We start from the raw sequence: 22013 nt of genomic DNA on the forward strand, positions 1-22013 counted from the left end.
ACCTCAGCTAGGGCTGGGCTGATTTATGAGGAACAATGCTCCCTTGAAGCCAGAGCAGCTGATGACCACTTGGCCCGGGCCCACACACTGGCCAGCCAGCAAGAGCTACGTTCCCTTAAAGGGGCGGCCTGCTGCACGTGGGCAGCCGACACTGGCAAGGTTTCACCAATAACCCCACAAAGGAGACGAAGGGCAAAGGTCCAGGACACTACGGAACCCTGATGGCATATTGTCCTGACTCTCTCCAACGGTCTAGGATGCCTGATTCCAAATGCTCTTCAAGACCTGTCTGTCTTGATTGTATGTTTCTCGGGCAGGCGGCCTTTAAAATTCACACACGGATTCATTGATGTGACACTTTTCAGCCACTGGGACAGACGGTAATAAAGAGGCTGACGTGAAGTTCTATGCGAGGCCACGGATCCGTGCCCATCCTTCCCTGCTTACCCCACTTAAGGTAACTGGACAGGCTGCCCAGGAGTGCTGCTTGTCCTGCTGTGCAGTGTGCAAATGCCACAATGCCCCACCCAGTCCCTGGCCACCACCCAGGCCCGCTCCACTCTGCTTCCCTCAAGCCACCTGGACAGGGAATACCTGACCTCTTCCCCATTCCCTCAGTATTCTGTTACACACTGTGTGCTTTCACCCACCTTGAAATCCTCACCATTTTGGTTGGGGATTGACACGAACCCTTCGAAGGAAGGGCACACCTGGAAAATGGTTTTGGGTGAGGAATGGAGTTCAGTCTTGGGATTACAAGAAGAAAATGAGATTGGTGAGGGGGTGCCCTGGACACCGAGCCATGCAGCCAGTCCACGGGGCCTTCTGAGAAGTGGCAGGGCGGTGGCCCAGGAGGACGGAAGCACAGGCAGAAAGCAGGGCCTGCCCCACGGAGCCTGCCACGCCCGTGGGGCAGCCAGCACTGTGGCGAGCTGGGCCGCCTACGGCACTCAGTGCCAGAACCCCACCACCACCGAGCACGCACGTTCCACTGACTTAAACCTCCCACTTCCTGGATCAGGGAGGACATGGAAGTAAGGAAACCTGAAAGGGATTCAGGCCTGACCAACAGCATTAGGACTTGTCCAAACCCTAACCAGCACCGTTTCTGACCAGCAGCATTAGTACTTTTCTCAAACCCTGATGAACACAAGCTGGATCAGGAACATTGAGCCAAGTGCTTCAAACCCCTGGACCAGCACTCGCAGACAGCAAGCCCCATCAGGCCTCACGGGGGAGTTCTCTCTGCACACACCAGTAATCCTGCCTCACACTCTGATCCTGGGCTCTGCATTCCATTTTTTGAATTCATGAGACAAGAACCCAGAAAGAAGGAATGGGTGGTGAGCTGCAGGGCCGGCTGCCCACTGGAGGGCGTGGCCCACCATTGAGAGCTGCGCACTTAGGGGCTAGAGGCCTGCGGTGTGCCCAGACGCCCCGCCAGCAGAAGCAGCGAATTGAGCTTCATCCCAAAACTCCAGTTTCGCAAGGACATCCAAATGCAAGTGACAGCCATGTAAAATGCCTCCAGGGGCAGTGAGGCCCCAGATGGCCACTGGCAGTAGTCAACATGAGACATGGCCTGGCCTCGTAAGAGCTCTCTCCAGAATGAGGAAGCGAGTGGAACTGTGGAAGAGGAAACCTGCAGGGAGCCCTGCACACCAAGTGCATGCAGAGACAGAGGCAGGCATGCTGCCCAGGGAGCGACTGCGAAGAGCAGGGAAAGCACCCCGAACCATTCAGGACTCTCCTCACCCCGAGGGAGGGGATGTCACCACGCCTCATTCCCAGCACTGGGCTGGTGGGCGCCACATGATGTTTACTCTAGAATGTTTCAGTTAACATGCAGTCACCTCATGCATTTTCTGCATACATTATGTACCACAGCAAAATACTGAGCAATCGATTAACAAAAATTATCACAACATCACAATAAAGGAAAAAGGTCAAATAATATGTATACAGAAAAACTACACCATTCGACATCCACCCACAAGAAAACTGAGCAACTTAGGCGTGGGTGGGGACCTCCGTGCCTTGACAGGAGGCACGCTGCAAGGCAGGCTTATCCAGACATAACGGATCGAGGACACAGAACACAGGCACCACTTGTTATTTTCATGGCAATATGAGTGGAAAGATTTGTAAGAACAACTCTGACTTTAAGGATTCGAGGAGGGCATACAGAGGTTTACCAAGGGTAGCAACATTAGGAATTCTTTGACCTTAGCTAGCTGCTAGTTATGCAGTTATTGTTTTATTTGGAGAGCAAGATAGATAAAATTGGTTCAAGGCATTTTGGGGTGAGTTTTTGAGGGAGGTCCCTGGGCCTACTGCCCACGTCCTTCCTTCCACACTCTGAAAAGTGCATAAGAAGTTGGGGCGATGTCATCCTATGTGGCTACTTCATGCTGAGTGGGGCAGAGTGGGGGATCCCCTGTCAGAGAGCTGGGAGAGGATGAGGAGGTGGGGTGTTTTAGGCTCCTAGTCCTGGTGGTTGTGGCTTGGGGTGCAGAGGGAGGAACTCTGACATCATTGTGGGCGATTCCTTCCTTGTGGGGGTCAGGACGGTCGCGCTGTGAGTGGAGGAGGAGGGGCTTTCACAAGTTCTTGGGAGGTGGTCTAGGCTAGGTGGGTCACCGTGTCAAGAAGCTGCTTCTGTATACAGTTAACAAAGAAGGAAAAAAGGTTCTTACAAGAAAAATGAGTATTAGATGGTTAAAAGAGGAAGAAGCTAGGAAGTCCCCCATTTTAGGAACTGGCTAGTTCTCCTCTCTGCTGTTCCAAGGGGTCCTAGAGTTGTTTAACCTTATCCCTTACCAGTCCTGATCAAATGGCATAGAAGCAAGTTCTTCTCCAAGGAAGAGGCAGAAGCCACCTCACTCGCCAGTAAGGAGATCTAGGGCCCGATGATTCTGCAGAATGGCAGGTGCCAGGGAATCCAGTTGATTTTGTAAAGTCAGCACAGAATTGGCGACCTGTTGGATATCTTAAATAACCCGTACTGACAATTTTTTACAGTAGTGAAGAGAGGCTCCTAGTCCTGTTGCCCCCTGCCAATCCTGGCAGATATCTCCAGTCCTGTGACTAAGGGAATAAACTGAAGGGCTGTCTTGTGAATGGGGTGTGCCATTATCAGGATGGGAAAACTTTGGTTGTCAGGTAAAACAAATCTGAGGAGTAAGGAAGACCAAAGTACAGAAGCCAGTCCAATTTTTGGTAGGCAGGGGTAAATATAAGCCTCACAAAGGAAAGATGCCTCAGAATTTGGGTGACACCAGGGCTGTGGGTCTTAAGTTCCATTAAAAGAATTACTGGAGAAGACTGTTAGATCAGTGCAAAGATCACACGCCCCAGCCCCGGAAGATGGGGAACCGCCTCAAATCCCCCACCCCGGATGACATCCCTGCTTCACGAGTCTCAGTCCAACCGGGCTAGCTTTGGCAAGGGGACGGAGCCAGATCAGGAGCCGCCGCGGCCATATCAGGAACAAGTTCCAGTTCCAGTGTATCATCCAACACCCAGCCAGACTGGGCTAGCAACTCAGCTGACTAAGAGGAACAAATTGGGATAGCTCAGAGAATAGGCCTTATACAGCATCTGCCTAAAGGAGTTTATGACCCTGGAAGGGATGGATCAGAAAAAAAGATCCGGGAGTGTGTGATTGGTGTGATGGACTCTGTTTATGGGGACCCGATTCGATTTCTGCCGTGCATGCACATCTATCACCTGGACTGTACAGATGACTTGTTGATGAGATCCGTCACGTGCCCCTCCTGCGTGCAGCCAGTTGATGCAGCACTGCTTTCATCTATGAGACTAATTGAGCCGGGGTCTCTCGTCTGACTTCAAGTGAACCATCATTTTTGGTGGTTTTGATCTTTCGTCACTGAGCCCAAAGAACCAGGGATTAGGAATTAAGATCATGCCCAAAAATTTCCTAAAAATTCCTGGATGGCTGCAGATGTTGAGGAAAGTATGTGATATTTTAGAAACTTAGGGGGGAAAAAGTAGGATGGTATTTTTATGTAAAGCCTTGACCCAGTGTTTAAAAATATAATTGTATTTAGATCTTGTTATTGCTCCAGTACATAGGAATTGTGTAAAGTGTTAAAGCAGCTGAATATGTTTAAATTGTGTGTGTTGAAGATTAGGAAAAAGATAGTGGTTATTTTTCCTAAATGAACTAACTTTCCTCTCTCCACAAATTCTTTTCTGAAGTTACTGGCATTTGGGTCAAGGTTTTATTAAAAGCTACATTTTATAACACTGGCACAAAAAAAGTAGTTTTAAGCTTGTTTGCACAGTTCTTTTTTCCATTGGAAATGGAATTCATTGCCTTAGGTCTTTTTAAATAGTGTATTATCGTTGGGGCTGGCTCTATGCTTGAAAATCAGTTTATTTATAACCTGTTTTAAGTGCTATATTCTGTTTGCAGTTAGGAAATGCAGAATTTTAAGTGATCTCCTAACTTGTAAGCAAACTGAGATGCACTATCACTTTTCTATAAAAATTGAGTTAATGTGTCAATAAATCAACTCAGCGGAGTGGGTTTAATATTACCCTTTCCTATGGGTTTTATCTAATTCTTTTGGTTGTTAATGTGATAAATGAAAGTCAAGGTAAATTTTAAATATTAAGATTTCTGATTTATTGAGCTTGAATTATGCCACCATGCTTATGTCAAAATGAAGGTGGCACCCCAGTGAAACTTAATGAGAAGTAGATTCTCAGTTGTAATAATTTTGATTTCTCTTTCTTGTGATCTCCTTCCCTGTTGTCTTGAACCATAGCAGAAGGATACTGCAACTCTCATTACTGTAGTGATGAGGTAACTGAAGTTATATAAATACATCTCAGTCTCTATTTCTTGGAAAGGTATCTGTTAAGTCCTGCTAAGTGATTGACAAGACTAAGTAGGGAGAATAAAGGTAAATGTGCTTCATGTTTTGCACACAAATGCAGAATTTGTATAACCACATGACTTCATAGTTGTGATTTCAAAAAAGGAATTTCTCCTTTAATTTCTTGCAGTTAATGTAAGAATACTCTAAATCTCTAAGCTTCTGAAGTGTCAGAGGTAGAGATGGTCTAGTAAAGATGTAGTAGTAATATTTATCCATTTACCATGTGTTTATTTTTCCTTATGTACTCAAGGTGATTTATCTGTTCAGCTAAAAAACATTCATTAAGTGCAGGCCATATAGCCCATCTCGTAGAGTGCCTGCCTCTCATGCGGGAGACCCGGGTTCAAGTCCCCAGCACTCTGGGATTGTGGAAATAGCAAAAACATTCATTAGCAAAAGGAGAAGCAGTCTCCACCTAACAATGGAATCAGAAATGTTTTTTGTTTTTATTGAGTTGAATGTTAGACTCTTAACACTTTTCTACATACAAAACACAAGTTCCTTGAAGATTCTTCATAATTGTAATATAGAAGAATTTAGTATGTCATAAGTACTTAATTTGACATTCAACTGTAGTAGCTGTATGTCGTTTAATTTCCTTATGAGCACCATGATGGAAACACTCAAAATGAATTTGAGAAAAATTGAAAGAAATTAGATTATCGGGTTTTGTTAAAATGTTAATGTATCTTGCTTAAATTTCTGTTTGTTAATTTATATCCATCCAATTACATAAAGCAAATTTGGAGGGGAAAAAAAAGAATTACTGTGTTTTCTTTTAAATGCCCAGGAATGGCTGTACTTTGGTCATAACTGTTTTTGCTAGGTGTTCAAGACCAAGCTGGTCAAACTGACCCTGTTCCTATCTATTGTTGAGACTCAGCTGAGTTCCCTCAGGGGGTCACTCTTGGGAACTTGTGAGCAGCCTCTTAGCTCCTTTAGTGCCATCTGCCAGGATGGATCAGGGTCTCCTTGACCATGTGGCTTCCCTTGAAAGCATCAGGGATGTCTCCTTCTCCAGTGACCCTCCTCTGCAGCATGTGCACTGGTTGGCTTTCTGTTCTCCAGGGTCTCATGGATCCCCTTGCAGGAGGTCCTCTGGCCCAGAGTTGAAAGCCCATAGAGAAGTTCCCTTGTTGCCTGGTTCAAGCTGACTCAGAGGCCAAGAGCCAAATATCGTTCATTCTCATTCTTTCATTCATTCATTTTCCCTCCACCCCCTCATATCTCTCTTTCTCTCTCTCTCTTTCTCTCTCTCTCTCTGTCTCCCTCCTCCCTCCCTCCTTCCCTCCCTTTTATGTTCTTAACTTTGGTCTTAAGCATCAGCAAGTCAGTTTCATCAGTCTCAAAGTAAGAGTGCTGGGCTTTAAAATTTTAATGCCTATAACTTCACAGTCATTCACCCCTTTTGTTTAACTGGGGTATTAGTACTGGAAATTTGCCTTACATCCTGTCTGCCTATAAATGATGGCCTATTATCTGAAATTAACTGATGTTGTTATATTGAAAGTTCAACTTTTTAAAGGCATTAACAGACAACAGTTAAAAGTTTACAAAGGAAATACAAAATAAATTAACAAGAGTAAAAAACATATTGAGTTTGTATAATAGCTGTGAACTAAGAAACACAATTTTTATAATTCCAAACCTTTATGTTACAGTTGAAAGAACATCAGCTTGGTAAAATGTCCTAAACCTTACCTTAAAGACTTGTACACTTGGAAAATATGTATATAGTCAGTATACAAAGAGGCCAGTAATAGCACCACAATTACACTGATGTTTTTATATTGACCAAGTTTAGCTTTTAAAGAAAAATTCAGAATGTTTAATGTAATGTAATATAATACTCTAAAATACCAGTTGTTGTTTAACAAGAGTTGTACAAAACCTAATTCCTGTACAGTTGCTCTAAAGAATAAATAATAGACACAATAAATTATCTTGCTAGATAAGAACAGTTTAAGGTTTTAAGTACTATTTATTACCCCATAGAGGATTAAATTTGGTTTACATAAGCATATTAATATTTGACCTGAGGAAAAAGTCTTAAATGACTTTGAATGTGCTAATTATATGTGTATCTAACTTACGCAGACTTTTAGAAATTCATCCTCCACAAAACTTCTACAACTTAGACAATTAACAACAATTTATTTAACCACACAAAAGACTTTCTTATCCAGAAAAAAATTTTCCCTTCCACTTTCCATTTTTTGAATATATTTGCAGGGCTGGGCTGTGGCTCAGTGGCAGAGTGCTTGCCTCACACATGTGAGGTACTGGGTTTGCTCTTCAGCACCACAAAAAAATCAATACATAAAAATCGTGTCCATTTAAAAAAAAATGTATTTCCATACCTAGAACCTTCTTGTGTATCTTTCCCAGCTATTGACCCTTTTCTTCATTCACACTCTGAAACAACCCTAATGAAATTACTGAATTTAGACAAATTACTCCACTTTAATAAGATGAAACACTTTGTTTTTATGGTATTTTAATTGAAGTCCAACTGAAACCTCTTGTATTCTCTGCACATAAATTACTCCTGATAGAATCTTTTTAAAAAATATTTTTAGTTGTCAATGGATTTTTTATTTATTCATACATGGTGCTCAGCATCAAACCCAGGGCCTTGAACACGCCAGGTAAGCACTCTACCACTGAGCCCCAGCTCTAGCCCCTGACAGAACCTTAACTCTTAGTACCCTGTAAACCTTAAACCTTTTTCCAATACCAATTTATGAAAACACATGGACTGGGGGTGTGGTTCAGTGGTGGAGCACTCGCCTAGCCATGTGAGGCACTGGGTTTGATTCTCAGCACCACATATAAATAAATAAAATAAAGGTTCATTGACAACTAAAACAAATTTTTTAAACAATTTTTTTAATTAAAAAAAAGAAAACATGGGGCTGGGGTTGTGGTTCAGTGGTAGAGCACTTGCCTGGCATGTATGAGGCACTGGGTTCAAAACTCAGCACCACATAAAATTTTTTTTAAATAAAGGTATTATAACCAACCATTTAAAAAAAAGAACACACACACAATGTTTAAATATATTACCTTATGGAATTTAAGAAGTTAAGAGTACTTGATTTTATATTTAGCAGTTAGGACTTTTAACTTTGTAAATTAATCAGATGTCTCTGACAAACACATTTATTATTAATCCCATTTATGTCAAATCTAATTCACTCATTTTTAATGTGAAAACTAAGATATCAGACGTGCAGTTAACAGTACTATCCTTCTCTTCTTTGTTGAAAAAAAATCTTAGAAGCGATGGATATTACATACTAGACGTTTTACAGAAACCAACACTCTATTGTCTGACCACCTAGAAAAACTTGTGAGTTAGTCATTTTAAAGATATCTTTAGTCTCATTTGTTTACCTAATTTAAATTGAACTTTTTAAATTACATGAACTAAAAGGTATTTGAACCCATTTTTCTTTTAAATTTTAATTTATGAGTGCTCATTTATCTATATACCAATCACAATACCATGTACATGACATACGAACACAGCACATATGTAGACACAACATGAAACAGGAGTGCACACATGCACAAAACAAGAGACATAGATCCTGTAGCTGTTTGTTGTAAGATGAAATTTTCCCCAAGTATTTGATCGCTGACCCTTAAAAACTGGCCTCTAATTGAAGACAAAGTGTAAAAACCTCTATAGTTAGGAAAAATAAGACTGATCAGAAAAAGATATTAATTTAGGAACACAGGATCTAATGTAAATTCACCATAAAACCATGAGCTCAAAAATACAGAATTTAAAAAACAAGAGTTCTAAAACTTGACATAGCCATTATGAGAGTGAAGTTCATTCTTTGGCTCAGATTAGAGCTAATTTAGCTACTGAAAGAATGAGAGAGCCCTGAAATACTTAGGTAAAGATTCTCAAGGTAAAGAAAACTTGACCATTTTATTTTTCCTCCCTGTCCTGTAGTGTTTAGGGAGGAACTTGTTAAGAAAGCAGTGTGGTAAGATAGCTAGCCATTTGAGTCCCATAAGCCTCTGGGATTTAATGGTGACACTTTGTCCTCCCTTCAGTCCCAGATCAGTTCTCTGTGAGCCTTGCAAGTCTCGCAGGCCTCCAAAATTTACATTTCAAATGTAAGCCTTGGAGAGACAGAGATCTGGCAGAAACCAAGGGAAGTGCTGTTTGAGCTAAACATCATGTCTAGGGCATTTTACCCATTTTTTCTTTGAGAAATCAGTCTCTTAAGGTGTAGTCCTGTAATGTATGTTTCCCAGAGAGACAGTGTTACTTCCCAGGTGGTAATCAGGCCAGGTTGGATACAGAAAATTATTAGGCATCTCCTTTATCTAAACTGTGATTATGTCATCCTCTACTATTATTTTCTAGAAGAAGGCTCCCCTCTGAACAACAACAACAAAAATTTAATAGGAGACATGGCACCTGTGGCAAGAAAACTGTCTTTTTGGTTAGGGGACAGCTCCCCAATCCTGGAGCCTCTAGAGGTCAGCAGTTTCTGCCTTTCCTTTCATGACCTCTTGCTGGCGCCTCACTCAGAATGGTGGATACTTTTTAATGACTATTTTAATTTAAGGGAGGACATCTGCCAGCTAGTTGTGCCCTTAAAATTCCTTACATGTTCCCTTTGTCCTTTTGGCTCCTTATTCTCACAGGACCATGATTTCACATTAAGCTCCTCCATTTGAAGTGGAAGGCTAGCTTGTTAGTGCTCTGGGTGATGTCCCCACTAGAGAAAGTAAATAATTTGGATTCCTAAACTAGGATGGATAAAGAGTAGTTTCACTCTAATTAGCTGAGAGGACGTCCCTCCTGCAGTCCCACTGGTGGAGGACCCCCAGGGACCAGAGGAACCAAAAGGCAAAGGTCTTGGACAGGGCACCTCTGCAAGAGACCTGAAGGAATCTTACCTCCCAAGAATGATAAGGCCAGTGTTGCATGCAGGGACAAAATGGCAGAAAGTGGCCTCTGATGGAGGTTTGAATACATAAGAGAAGGAAGAAACTGAAGAGGATAGGGTAGAGAAAGATTCTGCCAGCACCAATAAAGGACCCAATACAGGTTCTTGCTCTATCCACTTGGCAGTAAGGTAGGAAAAATCCAGCCCAGGGTTGGGGTCAATTTCAGGTTGCATGTGGGCACCACTGAGTCACGGTGGACCTGGAGAGTGGGAAGAGTCTCCTGCTATGAGGCAGAGCGAGGAGAAGCAGTCTGGGAATTCAGCCAAGCTGGTCATGCCAGAAGCAGTGCCCAGGGCTCACCTATTGGCCACACCTTCAGCAACTGCAGCCCTGAATCATCGCAGTCCTTCGAATGCAAAGAGGAACTGTGGACCAGGGTGCAGCCTAGCTGGGCGGCCCCCAGAGGCGGCCAGGAGCCCACATCCAGGCCACGCAGGCCGCCTGGCTTTCCTTCCTAGGACCAGCTCCGAGGCGGTGCCAACGGGCATGCGGCTTCCTACTGTGGAGGAGGCTGGGACAGGCCGTGCAGGCCCAGCCCGGTCCAGCCGGCCGCCCTAGGCCTCCCCCGCGCACTCCCCGTGGAAGCTCAGCTGCTTCCCATCGCAGTGCAGGCGTGGCGGCAGCAGGGCAGTCGCTGGGACCGTCCCTGACACGCCGCCACCCAGGTTACTCACCTCTGGGAAGACCGCGGGCTCGGGGGCGAGGGTCAGGTGAGGTTCCCGCCACTGCCAAGGCCACTTCCGGTGCCACTTTCCCGCGCCCACCTGCGCCTGCGCACTCAGCCAAGCCGGGCTCCCAGCAGGCTCTGGGCCCCGCGTGCCGGATGCCGTGGAAGGCGAGGCCGAGGTGCAGGGGCGGTCCTTGGGAGCTCCACTTCCCACAGGCCTCCGGGCTGGGCCTGGGCCCGGTGGAGCACTGCGAGAGGAGCGGTGCGCATGCGCCGCGGCTGGGGCGGGAGGACAGGCAGCCAAGGTGCTTGGATTGCAGAGCTCAGCTCTCAGACCTCCGGGCAGAGAAGCCCCCTTTCCTGGGGCCCCGCTGCCTGCTTTGTGATGTCACAGGAAGTGTTAGCAGAAAAAACCTGAAACCCTGAATGAGCCATCTAATTCCTGAATGCACCCGCTAGACGTCACCTGCTCTTAGTTGGTGGCTCTTTAGCTGACTGTCGCTTAACTCCTCTGATGCGTGGGTCTTGATGGTCACAGATGAAGTTCAGTTCAATCGCCTTTTCCATGCCTCAGTCCATAAATGTCCCCTAAATCTGATCCTCAGAGGGCTGGATCTGAGGCTTGCCCTTTCTTGTGAATCAACTCTTCTGCAAAGCTGGTCGTTTCAGTCACTGGCATAATGCATGGTGGGACTGGTTTGGGAACAGCTAGAGTGGGAGTGGCCAGGAAGAGCGTGTCCCCAGGCTGTGGGTTCTGCTTTGGCTTCCACCTCCCCAGCAGCCAAGTGGGGCTTCCACAAGGTTCCCAAAATCAAGAGCGGGTTGGGGGTCCATATGGCGTTTTGCAGGACGAAGGCACAGAACTGAGCTTGAGATGGGAACTTTACAGCTGGAAATGCCTTGACAGAGGCCTTCCAGAGACAGGATGCTGATGCAACACGGTTAGGTGGCCCCAGGGCAGCGTCTCTCTGGGGAGAGCTGTCTGTGTGCTGGGGTGTGTCCTTCATGTTCCAGAACCACTGGCATTCCAGAATCTGTCAGGAAGTACCTGGTGTAAAAGACAGACACTAGAAGGGAGTTTGCTTCTCTCCTGTATGTGTCCTAGGTAAGGGCAGGTGTGGCCATTGTGGCTGCTTCCTAATTGCAGACTGGGTTCAAACAGGTTTTGTATCCAGTCCTGCATCTCCTCCAGAAAAGGATTTCCAAGTGGTGTAGACAGGTCTTCTTGTGCACTTAAAATTTTTTTTTTAATTTAATTGTAGATGGACACAATACCTTTATCTGTTTGTGGTGCTGAGGGTGGAGTCCAGTGCCTCACCCGTGCCAGGCGAGCTCCACCACAGCCCCAGCCCCTTGTTGTGCACTTACATGTCAAAGTTCAGAGGAGTTTTAAGTTTCCTCTTAAAATATTGGAAGTATTTTTATTGTTCAATTTTAATATATCTATAACAAAATTTTAATATCATAGAGGGTTTTGTATTTTTCATTGTAGATGGACACAATGCCTTTATTTATGTATTTCCATGTGGTGCTGAGGATCGACCCAGTGCCTCGTGTGTGCCAGGCAAGCTCCACCACTGAGGCCCAGCCCCAGCCCCATCGTGAGAGTTCTGATGATTGCTTGTTTACACCAACACAACCAAGGTGGAGAACACTCAGTCACTCCAAAGAATACTCTTGTGCCTGTGTGTGTGCATCACTAGGCATGGAATCCACAGCTCTGTGCATGTGAGGCAAGCGCTCTGCCAATGAGCTACAGCCCTGCCCACTTGTGCCCATACTTACTCAAATTCTTCACCCCAAACCACTGATCGGTTTAGTTTACTATACCTTTGTCTTTTCCATGTCATACAAAGAACACTATATGGTCTTGAAAGTCTTTTTTTTTATATAAAATTTGATGCCCTGCTTGTACACCTGAGTAATTACATATGCGTTCCATTATTCTCAGCTTGGAAGTGAGGTTCCTCGGAGAGCCAGGCCTGCCCAAGAACACTGGAGCAGGGGCTGCTCTTAGGTCCCATCTTGGGTGCCAAATCCATTGCCAAAATCTCAGTCCTAGTCAACAATGCTAATCCAATAACGAGGACAGGGTTTTGAGCAAAGGAGAAACACAGGACTCCTGTCCCAAAGGCTGTAAATCTCCATTATTCTCAATCTAAGTGTTGATGTTGTCCAGTGCAAGCTAAGCACAGAGCAAGCACTCAAACTAGAGCGACTAGCCCTTACCAGCTGTGAGCACTTGGTGTTCTTCATCTGTCTGATGCAAGGGAGACGGGGCAAGGATGAATGAGCCGGAGCCACTGTCATCCACATCTAGGGAATGCCATGAAGACCTAAATCCACATGGATTAGAAAAAGGGGAATGAAGGGAAAACAGATTCACATGAGAAGTACCAGGAAAGATTGGTTATGTTTTGCTCTTTAATGAAACAGTAAGGAGCTACATTTTTTTTTCTCTTCTTTTGCTAATGCTGGAGTCTACAAATGTGGAAATTATATTTTTGAAAAGCAAACAGACTTTTCAGGTATTCTGGATCATTAAAACAAAAGGCTTCCACGTTCTTCTCCTCGAAGACGTGTTAATCTTTCCTGTTTGAGTCTGTCCTTTCTACAGATGTTGCTCAGGTCGACACTTCAAGTTCTGGAGCCTCCAAGCCACAAAAATGATCAGACTCTCCCCTTTCTCCCGGTCTGGCTGGTTTGTCTCCAGCTCCTCTAGCAGGCACTCTGAAGGCCCTGGAGAATCACATTCACGCCTGAACACTCGCCAGGATCGCCAACCCTGGACACATCTGCTGGCAACTGCCTTTGAACGGCCGGGCTCCGTGACCCCAAGCCTCCAATGGGGGCTCACACTGCCTTGACGCCAGGAAGCTCATTTTTTATTTTTTACTACCAGTGGGATACTAGGTTTAAAGGGCAATGGCAAAACCAATTATTTAAGTTTTCAGTAACAATGAATAAGAACTCATTTTAATGGCAAATGAGTCTAATGAAAAATAAAATTTACATAACAGAAAAGTGCCTGTACTTGTATGCCTGGTAATATGTTTAGGGAATGGGCAATGCTTAGACTGACAAGATCACAACGTTGACTTGAAATCTGTGATAAATGATTCTTTCAGTTAATGAAAAACAGATGGTGAGTGGTCCTGTCCACACGCTGCTGCTAGACTTTTGGCCTCCAAAACCCAAACGAAATTATCTGTTGTCCTGAGCCACTGAGTTCTTGCACTTTGTTAATATCAATCCTAGGAAACAAATACAATTAATATACAGCTGCTTTGAAAAGCACAAAAAGTAGGATACTTCTGAGGAATAGGTAGCCATTTCCCTTGAAAAGAATCCATGTTATTTTTAATGAAACATAATCAAACATAATTAAATCCATATAAAGAACCACATTCAGCTCCAAGTGGGAGAAATCTCCCAAATCTAACGTAAGAGGAAGGCCTTTGTACTGGGTCAGCCACTTAAAAGTGCAATCGAGAAACAGTGTCTCCTGTTCTTTTTCTTGTTTTGTACAACATTGTGGCTTGCATGGTGGAATCAGGGTCACAGAGCATCGGAAGTGTTAAGAGAACAGGCGTTGACCATACAAATCAGACCTCACGCAAATACGCCAAGATCTGCAGAAGAGGGGCCTTGGCACACCAGGGAGGTCAAACGGCGGCCGTCCCAACCACGGTCTAGTGAGCTTGCTGGGTTTGCAGGAAACCAAACTATGGGTTCCAGGCCTCACAAGCACATGTTGGGCCAAGCCCACAGGGACGTCTGGATGACTGAGCTTGGACGCAGTGGAGATCGGGCACTGAAGTCTTACTGATGATGCTCCTGACTGGGCTGGATGAGAATCCAGAAATAAGCTAAAGGCTGGTGTCCACGATGCCCCTGTGCCACTGCTTACTGTGACTTACTGTGGTCTCCAAGACCCAGTGACACCTTCTTCACTTCTTCCTCTACATCTCAAGCAAGTCAGGCTACTGGTAAATTCAAACATGCAACCATCCAGGAAAGGGATCCTTGTCAATTCAGCTACACACAGTGTCCACGTAGCCACGGCAGAATCTAGAGCACCAGCGGCAGCCCGGTATGTCACTGCCACGTCAAAGGTGTCTCTCAGGGCAGAGCCTGTCGTCCGACTCAGTCGCCAGCAAGGACGGACAGCAAAGGGCCACTCTTGAAAACATCACTTGGGGCAGTATTCTTTAAGAACTTCACAAAATTCCAAAGCTCTGCTAATTACACATAAGTCTCCTCTGCCAAAAGCAAGCAAGCAAACTTTCAGTAAGGTGGAAAATACGATGGGTGACGTCCAATATCTGCTTCAGTGTCAGTGGAAAAAACTCCTGACCCTAGTAAATACCAGTCATTGTTCTACTAACCCGTTACTTGGAGAACAATTTAACACCAACTCGTGTATCAAAAAATATGCCTCGAACACTCATGAATCCTCAAAATGTGATTCATCAAATTGCAAGAAGAGGAAAGAAGACTGCCTGTCAAATTTCATGTGCTACATCTGAGCATGATCAGGGTTCTCTGACCTAAATGTTCACTGCAGACGAACCACACACTCGTGTGTCCACTTTGGGGAGCGGCACTCCTGAGGGCAACACCACGTGCACAGCTCTGGTGAGGCTCTGATGCCGTGAGGGAGCGCCGCGCAGGAGTCCGCCTCAGGAGGCTGTCCCGCCTTGCACCTGCAGGGCTCCCTGCACGTGTCTCCTCAGAGAGGAGGAACAGGGAAGGCCTTCCTGCTCTGCTCGCAGCAATAGGGCCTCTCCCCAGTGTGCAGGCGCACGTGCACTGGCAGGGAGGACGGCCTTTTGAAGACTTTCCCACGCTCCTGACATCGGTAGGGCTTCTCTGCGCTGTGTGTCCTCATGGGCAGCTGCAGGCGTTCCAGCCAGCTGAAGGCTCTCCCACACGGCTGGCACTCACAGAGCTTCTCCACGGTGAGCCTTCACACGTGCTTTTGTAAGGACACGTGGCAACGGAAAGCCTTCCCACGCAGCGTGCACTCCCAGGACTGGTCCTCGGGGCGCATCTGCACGTGTTCCAGGAAGCAGGCTGACACGCTGAAGGCCCTCCCGCAGGCCCTGCAGTGGAAAGGCTTCTCTCTGGCATGTGCTCTCCTGTGTTTCCATAGGGATACGGGCCAGTTAAAAGTCCTCCCACACTGCTTGCACTTGTGGGGTTTCTCTCCAGTGTGCACACTCATGTGTCCTCGAAAGGACGAGGGGTGACTGAAAGCTTTCCCACACTTCTCACATTCATAGGGTTTCTCTCCACCAGGAGCAGGTTCGTGTCTTCAAAAGGACTGGGGATAAATGAAGGTTTTCCTACACTGTCTGCGTTTGTGGGGCTTCTCTCCAGTGTGCATTACCATGTGTCTCCGAAAAGCCGAGGAGTAGCTGAAGGCTTCCCGCACTATGCACATTTATGTGGCTTCTCTCCGGTGTGTGCAATCGCGTGCCTGCGGAACGTGGAGGAGCTGAAGGCTTCCCCGCAGTCCGCACACCTGTACGGCTTCTCTCCCGTGTGACTTCTCGCGTGGCTCCTGAGGCTGGAGAGGTTGATGAAGGCTCTCCCACGTTGCTGGCACTCAAAGCTTTCTCAGCAGTGTGCGTTCTTACGTGCCTGTTGAGGGAACACACACAAGGAAAGGTCTTCCCACGCAGCATGCACACATAGGGCCTCTCCCCATTGTGCTTCTCACACGTTCCCAGGTGTGAGTGGCGACTGTAGGCTCGCCCGCTCTCCTGGCACTGGCCCAGTTTGTGCCCAGGTGGAGAGTGACGTGACCCTTGAGGCAGGAACACTGCACAGAGGCTTCTCTGTCTGGGCCACATTCATCCGCGTCCGCTGGCAGGAATCTTCCTGTGCAGGTTATGGTTTGGAATCTGGCTGAAGACTTCTCCACATTGACTCTTATTTCCACAGTCTCTCTACTACCTGTTTCCTATTAAAAATGAGAAACATGAAATTAATGGTTTGCTTGATAATGATTTAATGTTGTTACTAGAACTTTGTTTTAACCACGTTCTGTGAAAGGGCGGGTTTCATACCCTACCTGAATTGTTTGAGACAAGAATAAACTAAATACTCTGGAGGATAGTGTGTCTACTTTCAGTATTTAAAAAATATATATTATATATGGTGCTTCTTGATAGTCGTTGCCAACCAAACTGTGTTTCTAATACTCCACGTCAAAGTCATTTAAAGAAATATGTGTAAAAATTCTGTGAGTAACCCAGGCATGATGATGCACGCCTGCCATCCCAGAGATTCAGGAGGCTGAGGTGGGAGGATTTCAAGTTCAAGGCCAGCCTCAGCAACTTGGCAAGACCGTCTCTCAAAATAAAACATAAACAGGGCTGGGGGTGTGGCTCAGCAGTAGAGTGCTTGCCTAGCATGTGCAAGGCCCTGGGTTCAATATCTAGTACTAACAAACAAACAAAAACAAAATGAAACAAAAAAACTCTGAGTGAACAATTTGGAGCTGGGATTGTGTTTGGTTCGCTTGCTTTTTCAATTTTGTGACATACTAAGATTCTCTCCTGGAAAGCTGCTTCTCTTGTTGAGTTCAGCTCACCTTGGACATCTCCCCTGGTCTGTGTACTGATCTTCAATGCTAAGTAAGCTCTTCCCAAATTTTTCCAAACACAGAGGCTCAGGAATTATTTCTGGTGAGCTTTCCTATTTCAGGTTCCTTGAGTAATTTTTCTCTGTACATATCTTGCTGAGAAACTGACCCACTGGACTGAAATTGAGTTTCATCATCTGAAACAAGAAGTGAAGAAATCTTACATGAAAAAAGATGTACATGCCAGTCAAAAATCTTACATGCCAGCCGAAAAAGTCCCCGAGGAGCGCCAGCACTTCAGGGCTTCGTGAGCACAGGTGGCAGTGTCGAGTGTCTTGAAGAGAACGGGAATGTTCTCACCAGGCCCCGAGACCACACCCACAGTGGGGTGCTCAGGGAGCTCTCCTTACAGAGAGAAAAACTGTCTGACACGCACATTCTCATTCTCACGGATAAACTGATTCCAGCCACCACAGGTGCAGGTGTGATCTTGTCTGTTCATGAGTGTGTTCTGCCTCCTCAGTCCAGTCCAGGAACAGGCTCGCCGTGCAGGAAAGACTTGCTCTCTGAATGACCAAGGGATGGGGGGGCACCCTCACCTACTGAGGCCAGGTTCTGGAAGGTCTCCAGAACCACATCTCCGTAGAGGTTCTTCTAGGAAGGATCCAGCAGGGCCCACTCCTCCAGGGAGAAGTCCACGGCCACATCCTCAAAGGCTACTGGGTCCTAGAACAATGTGCAGGAGGAAGGCTGGGGAACCACACAGGGCCACTGTCCTCAGCCCATCCACAGTTCACACAAGATCCTGTGCCTCCTGGGGTCCCCCCGACTCCACTGCAGACCCGGTCCTCTCTGTGCACGCTCGCTTCCTCAGGGTCCACAGCCCACTGATGCACCCACCTACGTCCACTGTCTACTGGGACCACCTCACGGCTTGTTTCTCTCTCAACAGTTCAGACCACACTGGAAATGTCAAATATTCTAAAAGTGAAACAAAGCTTTCCATTCAAAGACCACCAATCCCTTGCAACACAGAGATTTTTGGCCCCTTCCCTATTACACACCACACCCTCAGCACTACAGGAAGCACAGAGCCAACCCCGGCCACTCAGGGGGCTGAGGCAGGAGGATGGCAAGTTCAAGGTCTGCCTGGCATGAGGAGGTCTTGGTTTCCAACTCCGGCACTGGAGATAAACTCCCCCCATGTATCCCACAAGCACTGAAGGCAAAGGCGGATCTCATGAGGACATCAGAGCTGCAGTGAGCGCCCCAGTAGTCAAGGTAAAAGGGCTGTCTTGGGGACAGAGCCTCCTTGCCTCATGCCGCAGGCGTGTGCTGGACTCCACGCTCTACACCTTAGAAAGGTTAGGTCTCCACAACAGACTTATACCTCTTAGGGTCTGGCAAAAAGGGAAATGAAGAAAGGCAATCTCTAAATGGTGGTACACTTTTGGGATTTTAAGTAGCCGTTTTTAGTTTTGTGCCTCTATGAAAACTTTGGAGCTGAGGATGGAACCTAGGGCTTTGCGCTGACCACTGAGATACTCCCCCGGCCCTGAAAACTGATTTCTGGCAACCTTTAGAAGCTGGTGATCCTCAAGGCAATGTGCATATTTCCAGCTGGGTTGATTTATTTGGTCTCTAAGACTGTAAGACCCTACAAGGCAGAAAGGGCTTAAGGAAAGTCCTGTTCACCACGAACTGGGGACCTGGCTGCCCAGCCCTGCAATGACATGGCTTTGCTGCTCCAGAAGAAAAGGCCAGTGTGTTGTGCAGTTCTGAATTCAGGACCTAACCGCCGGACGAGACCCCAGGCCCACACCCGACAGCGGCACAGTGTCAGCCCGGCTGTGCTCTGCTGCTCTGAAAGAACAGGACGGAGCGTGCAGAGCGCTGCCCGCCTAGCGCGCCCTTCTGGAGGCCCAGTCTGAAACGGCTTAGTGTGGACCTGGGGTGTCCCCAGCGCTCCTGTTGGAAGGCCTGGCTTCCAGGGCAGCAGCATGCAGACCTGGGGCTCTGGGGAGGAGATCCACCAACCAGAGGGCGGACTGTTGGGAGGCGGAGCCCAGGGGCAGGGCCTCGCTGTAGGAGGCGGTTCGCTGGGGCGCCCTGGGCCCAGCTGCTCTCCGCCGCCATGAGCTGACCGCTTTCCTCTGCTGCGCCTTGCTGCCATGCCCTTTCCGCCTCAGAGCCAGCTGACCATGGACGGATACCTCTGAAACTGAGCCCAAATACTCTTTCCTTCTCCACTGTTCCATCGGGTATGCTGTCGCTGTGATGAGAAGCTGGCCAACACAGAAAGCGTCTGCGGGGATAAAACCCTCCTCCTCTAGGGACCTCCCCGGCTGCCGCTCCACACTGCCCAGCACAGTGCATCCAGACTGGCTGCTGAGCCTCCCACCACAGCTGGCAACACTGGATAGGAGACAGCAGCAGTGGCCCAACTTCTAGAACGTTCCATGCAGAACACCTCCAGGTATCGTCCACACTGGGGACTGGATGAATTGGTGTCACAGGTGACAAACCATCTTGAATGCCTCAGGCAGCCCCTCTGAGGTGATAGACTGGATTATCCCGTCTACAGCGAGCACCCTAGGGTGGGGGCCCCACGGGGACACAGGGTCTATTAGACTCACCACCTGACCAGTGGCTTGACCACTGTGCTTCCAAGGCCCTAAATGATATAACCAAAATCAATACTGCAGTGTGGACCGACCCTAATCCATAGGGTCCTCTGAAGATAAATTTGCTGTAAAGATACCTGTCCTGATGCCTAGGGGTGCACTGTGCGGGAAGGCCTGAGAGTCCTTATCCCTGGAGAGTCTTATGTGCACGGCCAGCCCTTGACTGGTGCATGCCAGAGCCCTCCTTCCTCCTGGGATTCTGAGATCTTGGCTCATGCCAGGCCAAGGTGACCGTGTAACAGCCCCAGTGGACGTCCCAGCAGCTGAGGCTCTCCTGAGCTTCTCTGGCTGGTGACATTTCACATGTGTGGTCACAGTGTGCGGCCGTGTGACTCCACGGGGAGACCCTGGCACCGGAGCCTGTGCCACCTCCTCCAGACCTCGCCCCTCACCCTTCCCTCTGCTGACCGCGCTGGGTGTTCTCGCCCCACTCAGTCGCACCACAGGGCTCTCTGCAGGGTCCTGCGGGCCCTCCCAGTGACTCCCGACACCAGGCATGGCCCCGGAAACTCCCGTGTGCCTAGTGTTGAACCATCAGACGCTGTAATGCTCTCTAGCACACTGATTTTTTCACATGCGCCATTAACTGGGCATCCACAGTGTGAGAAAGAGTTTGTAAGAGCTGTATATACTTGAGCTTTAACGTGCTCGTAACTCTGCAAAGCGGACAGTACTAAGACCAGCTTGCCTTCCAAGGAACGCAGAGACCACGAGTGACACCACCCCTCGAATGCCTTGGGCCAGTGTCTCTCCACAGCCTGGGCTCGCAGCACCCACTGCCTTTCCTTCACACCCACCACGCACTTCCACTGTCCGCACTGCAGCTTCCTCAGGGGAGGAGATGGCTGGACTCTGCCCAGCACTGTGGAGTGGAGAGGAGGGTCCTCTTGCAGCCCCCGGCCTAGGCCCCTCTCCCGTCTCACTCAAGGCTAGCTCCACCACACCTGACCACTGGCTCCTTTGTCTGCTGCCCGTATGCAGCTTACAATCACACGGTTCCTAGGGAACATAGGCCTGAGGGCTGCCACCCTAAAAACAGATAGACTGCGAGGATCTTACTTTCTGTGGAAAACAACAGATACACAAATCAAATGTAAGTACTGTGGAAGCCAGGAGGGAAGGGGAGACCATAGGAGGAGACCATAGGAGGACATCCCCTATGCAGCACATGACTGCCCTGAATTCCAGGTTGCAGAGCAGCCTAACGGGGAACATCAGTTCAACCATCTGAGGAAATACTCCACGTCGATACCTGGATTGCTTGTTTTTACAAAACGTAGAGATATAGGACAACACGCACAAATGTGCATAACTATATTAATTATTAACTTAATATATTTTTTTCATGTATGAACTTATATATGACTAACATGAATTATGATTCCTACATATATATATATATATATATATATATATATATCACATAATTAAAAGTGTTTATTACATGTGGAGAGTGCAGGGACCCACACCCGAGTTCATTTCAAGGGGATGCCAGAGGTGAAAACTTGTTCTGTATCAAGGCCAGTCTTCCCTTCATGGAGAACTTTCGATATTTCTATGAATTGTACATATGTCATGTATTTGCATGGATGTTATGTTTTACATAGAAAAGTCTAAAATATTTTCATATGAATGGACTGTAATCTTCAGGGTTGTTGAACAATATTTTATAATATTCAACAAAGATATATTTTTAAAATCCCCCTTACCATGGGAGACAGGTGGTAATGGGGAGGAAGAGAGAACGCTTAACCAAGGCAGGGCTGAAACATTAAATTTTTTTAAACCTGAAATTCACCCCTTTGGAAATATTTTTATCTTATACTGAAGCTCTATTGTTACGTTTACTGAAAAACTGAGGCTCCAATAAGGGAACAAATCTTTTCACAGACACAAACCCAGGGAACAGCTCTGAATCCACTCGAGGGTCAAGACCAACCACGGTCCCCCAGGGACACACACACCCCAGCTGCTCACAGCTCCCTCCCTGAGCTGGTGTCCCCCTGTGCCTGGGAGCGCCCTCCCATCTGGGTTTCGCTGCGCTCTGCAGCGGGCCTCCCCCTCCTCTTTGGGAGAGCCCAGGGCCAGGAGTCTGGAGCGCTCTTCTCACTACCCCGGCACCCTGTAGGTCGTGGGAAGCTAAGCACTAGAGAGTCTCTGGGGAGCAATCAGGATCGTCACCCCCA

At 47.2% G+C, this 22013-nt stretch overlaps 1 protein-coding gene and 1 pseudogene across 1 annotated transcript; one reads left to right on the forward strand and one right to left on the reverse strand.

Moving 5' to 3' along the window:
* Nucleotides 1–3351: 3351 nt before the first annotated feature.
* On the forward strand, nucleotides 3352–3846 carry LOC124968937 (RING finger protein 11-like; annotated as a pseudogene).
* Nucleotides 3847–13344: 9498 nt separating this feature from the next.
* Znf555 (zinc finger protein 555) lies at nucleotides 13345–17281 on the reverse strand. The gene is given in 5 exon segments (XM_053743317.1): nucleotides 13345–15301; nucleotides 15304–15981; nucleotides 15984–16169; nucleotides 16172–16519; nucleotides 17153–17281. Coding segments are annotated over 4 exon segments (1170 nt in total). The 5' UTR covers nucleotides 16410–16519; nucleotides 17153–17281; the 3' UTR covers nucleotides 13345–15233.
* Between the last annotated feature and the right edge of the window lie 4732 nt (nucleotides 17282–22013).

The sequence above is a fragment of the Sciurus carolinensis genome, chromosome 17, assembly GCF_902686445.1.
Source record: "Sciurus carolinensis chromosome 17, mSciCar1.2, whole genome shotgun sequence".
NCBI classification, from domain to species: Eukaryota; Metazoa; Chordata; class Mammalia; order Rodentia; family Sciuridae; genus Sciurus; species Sciurus carolinensis.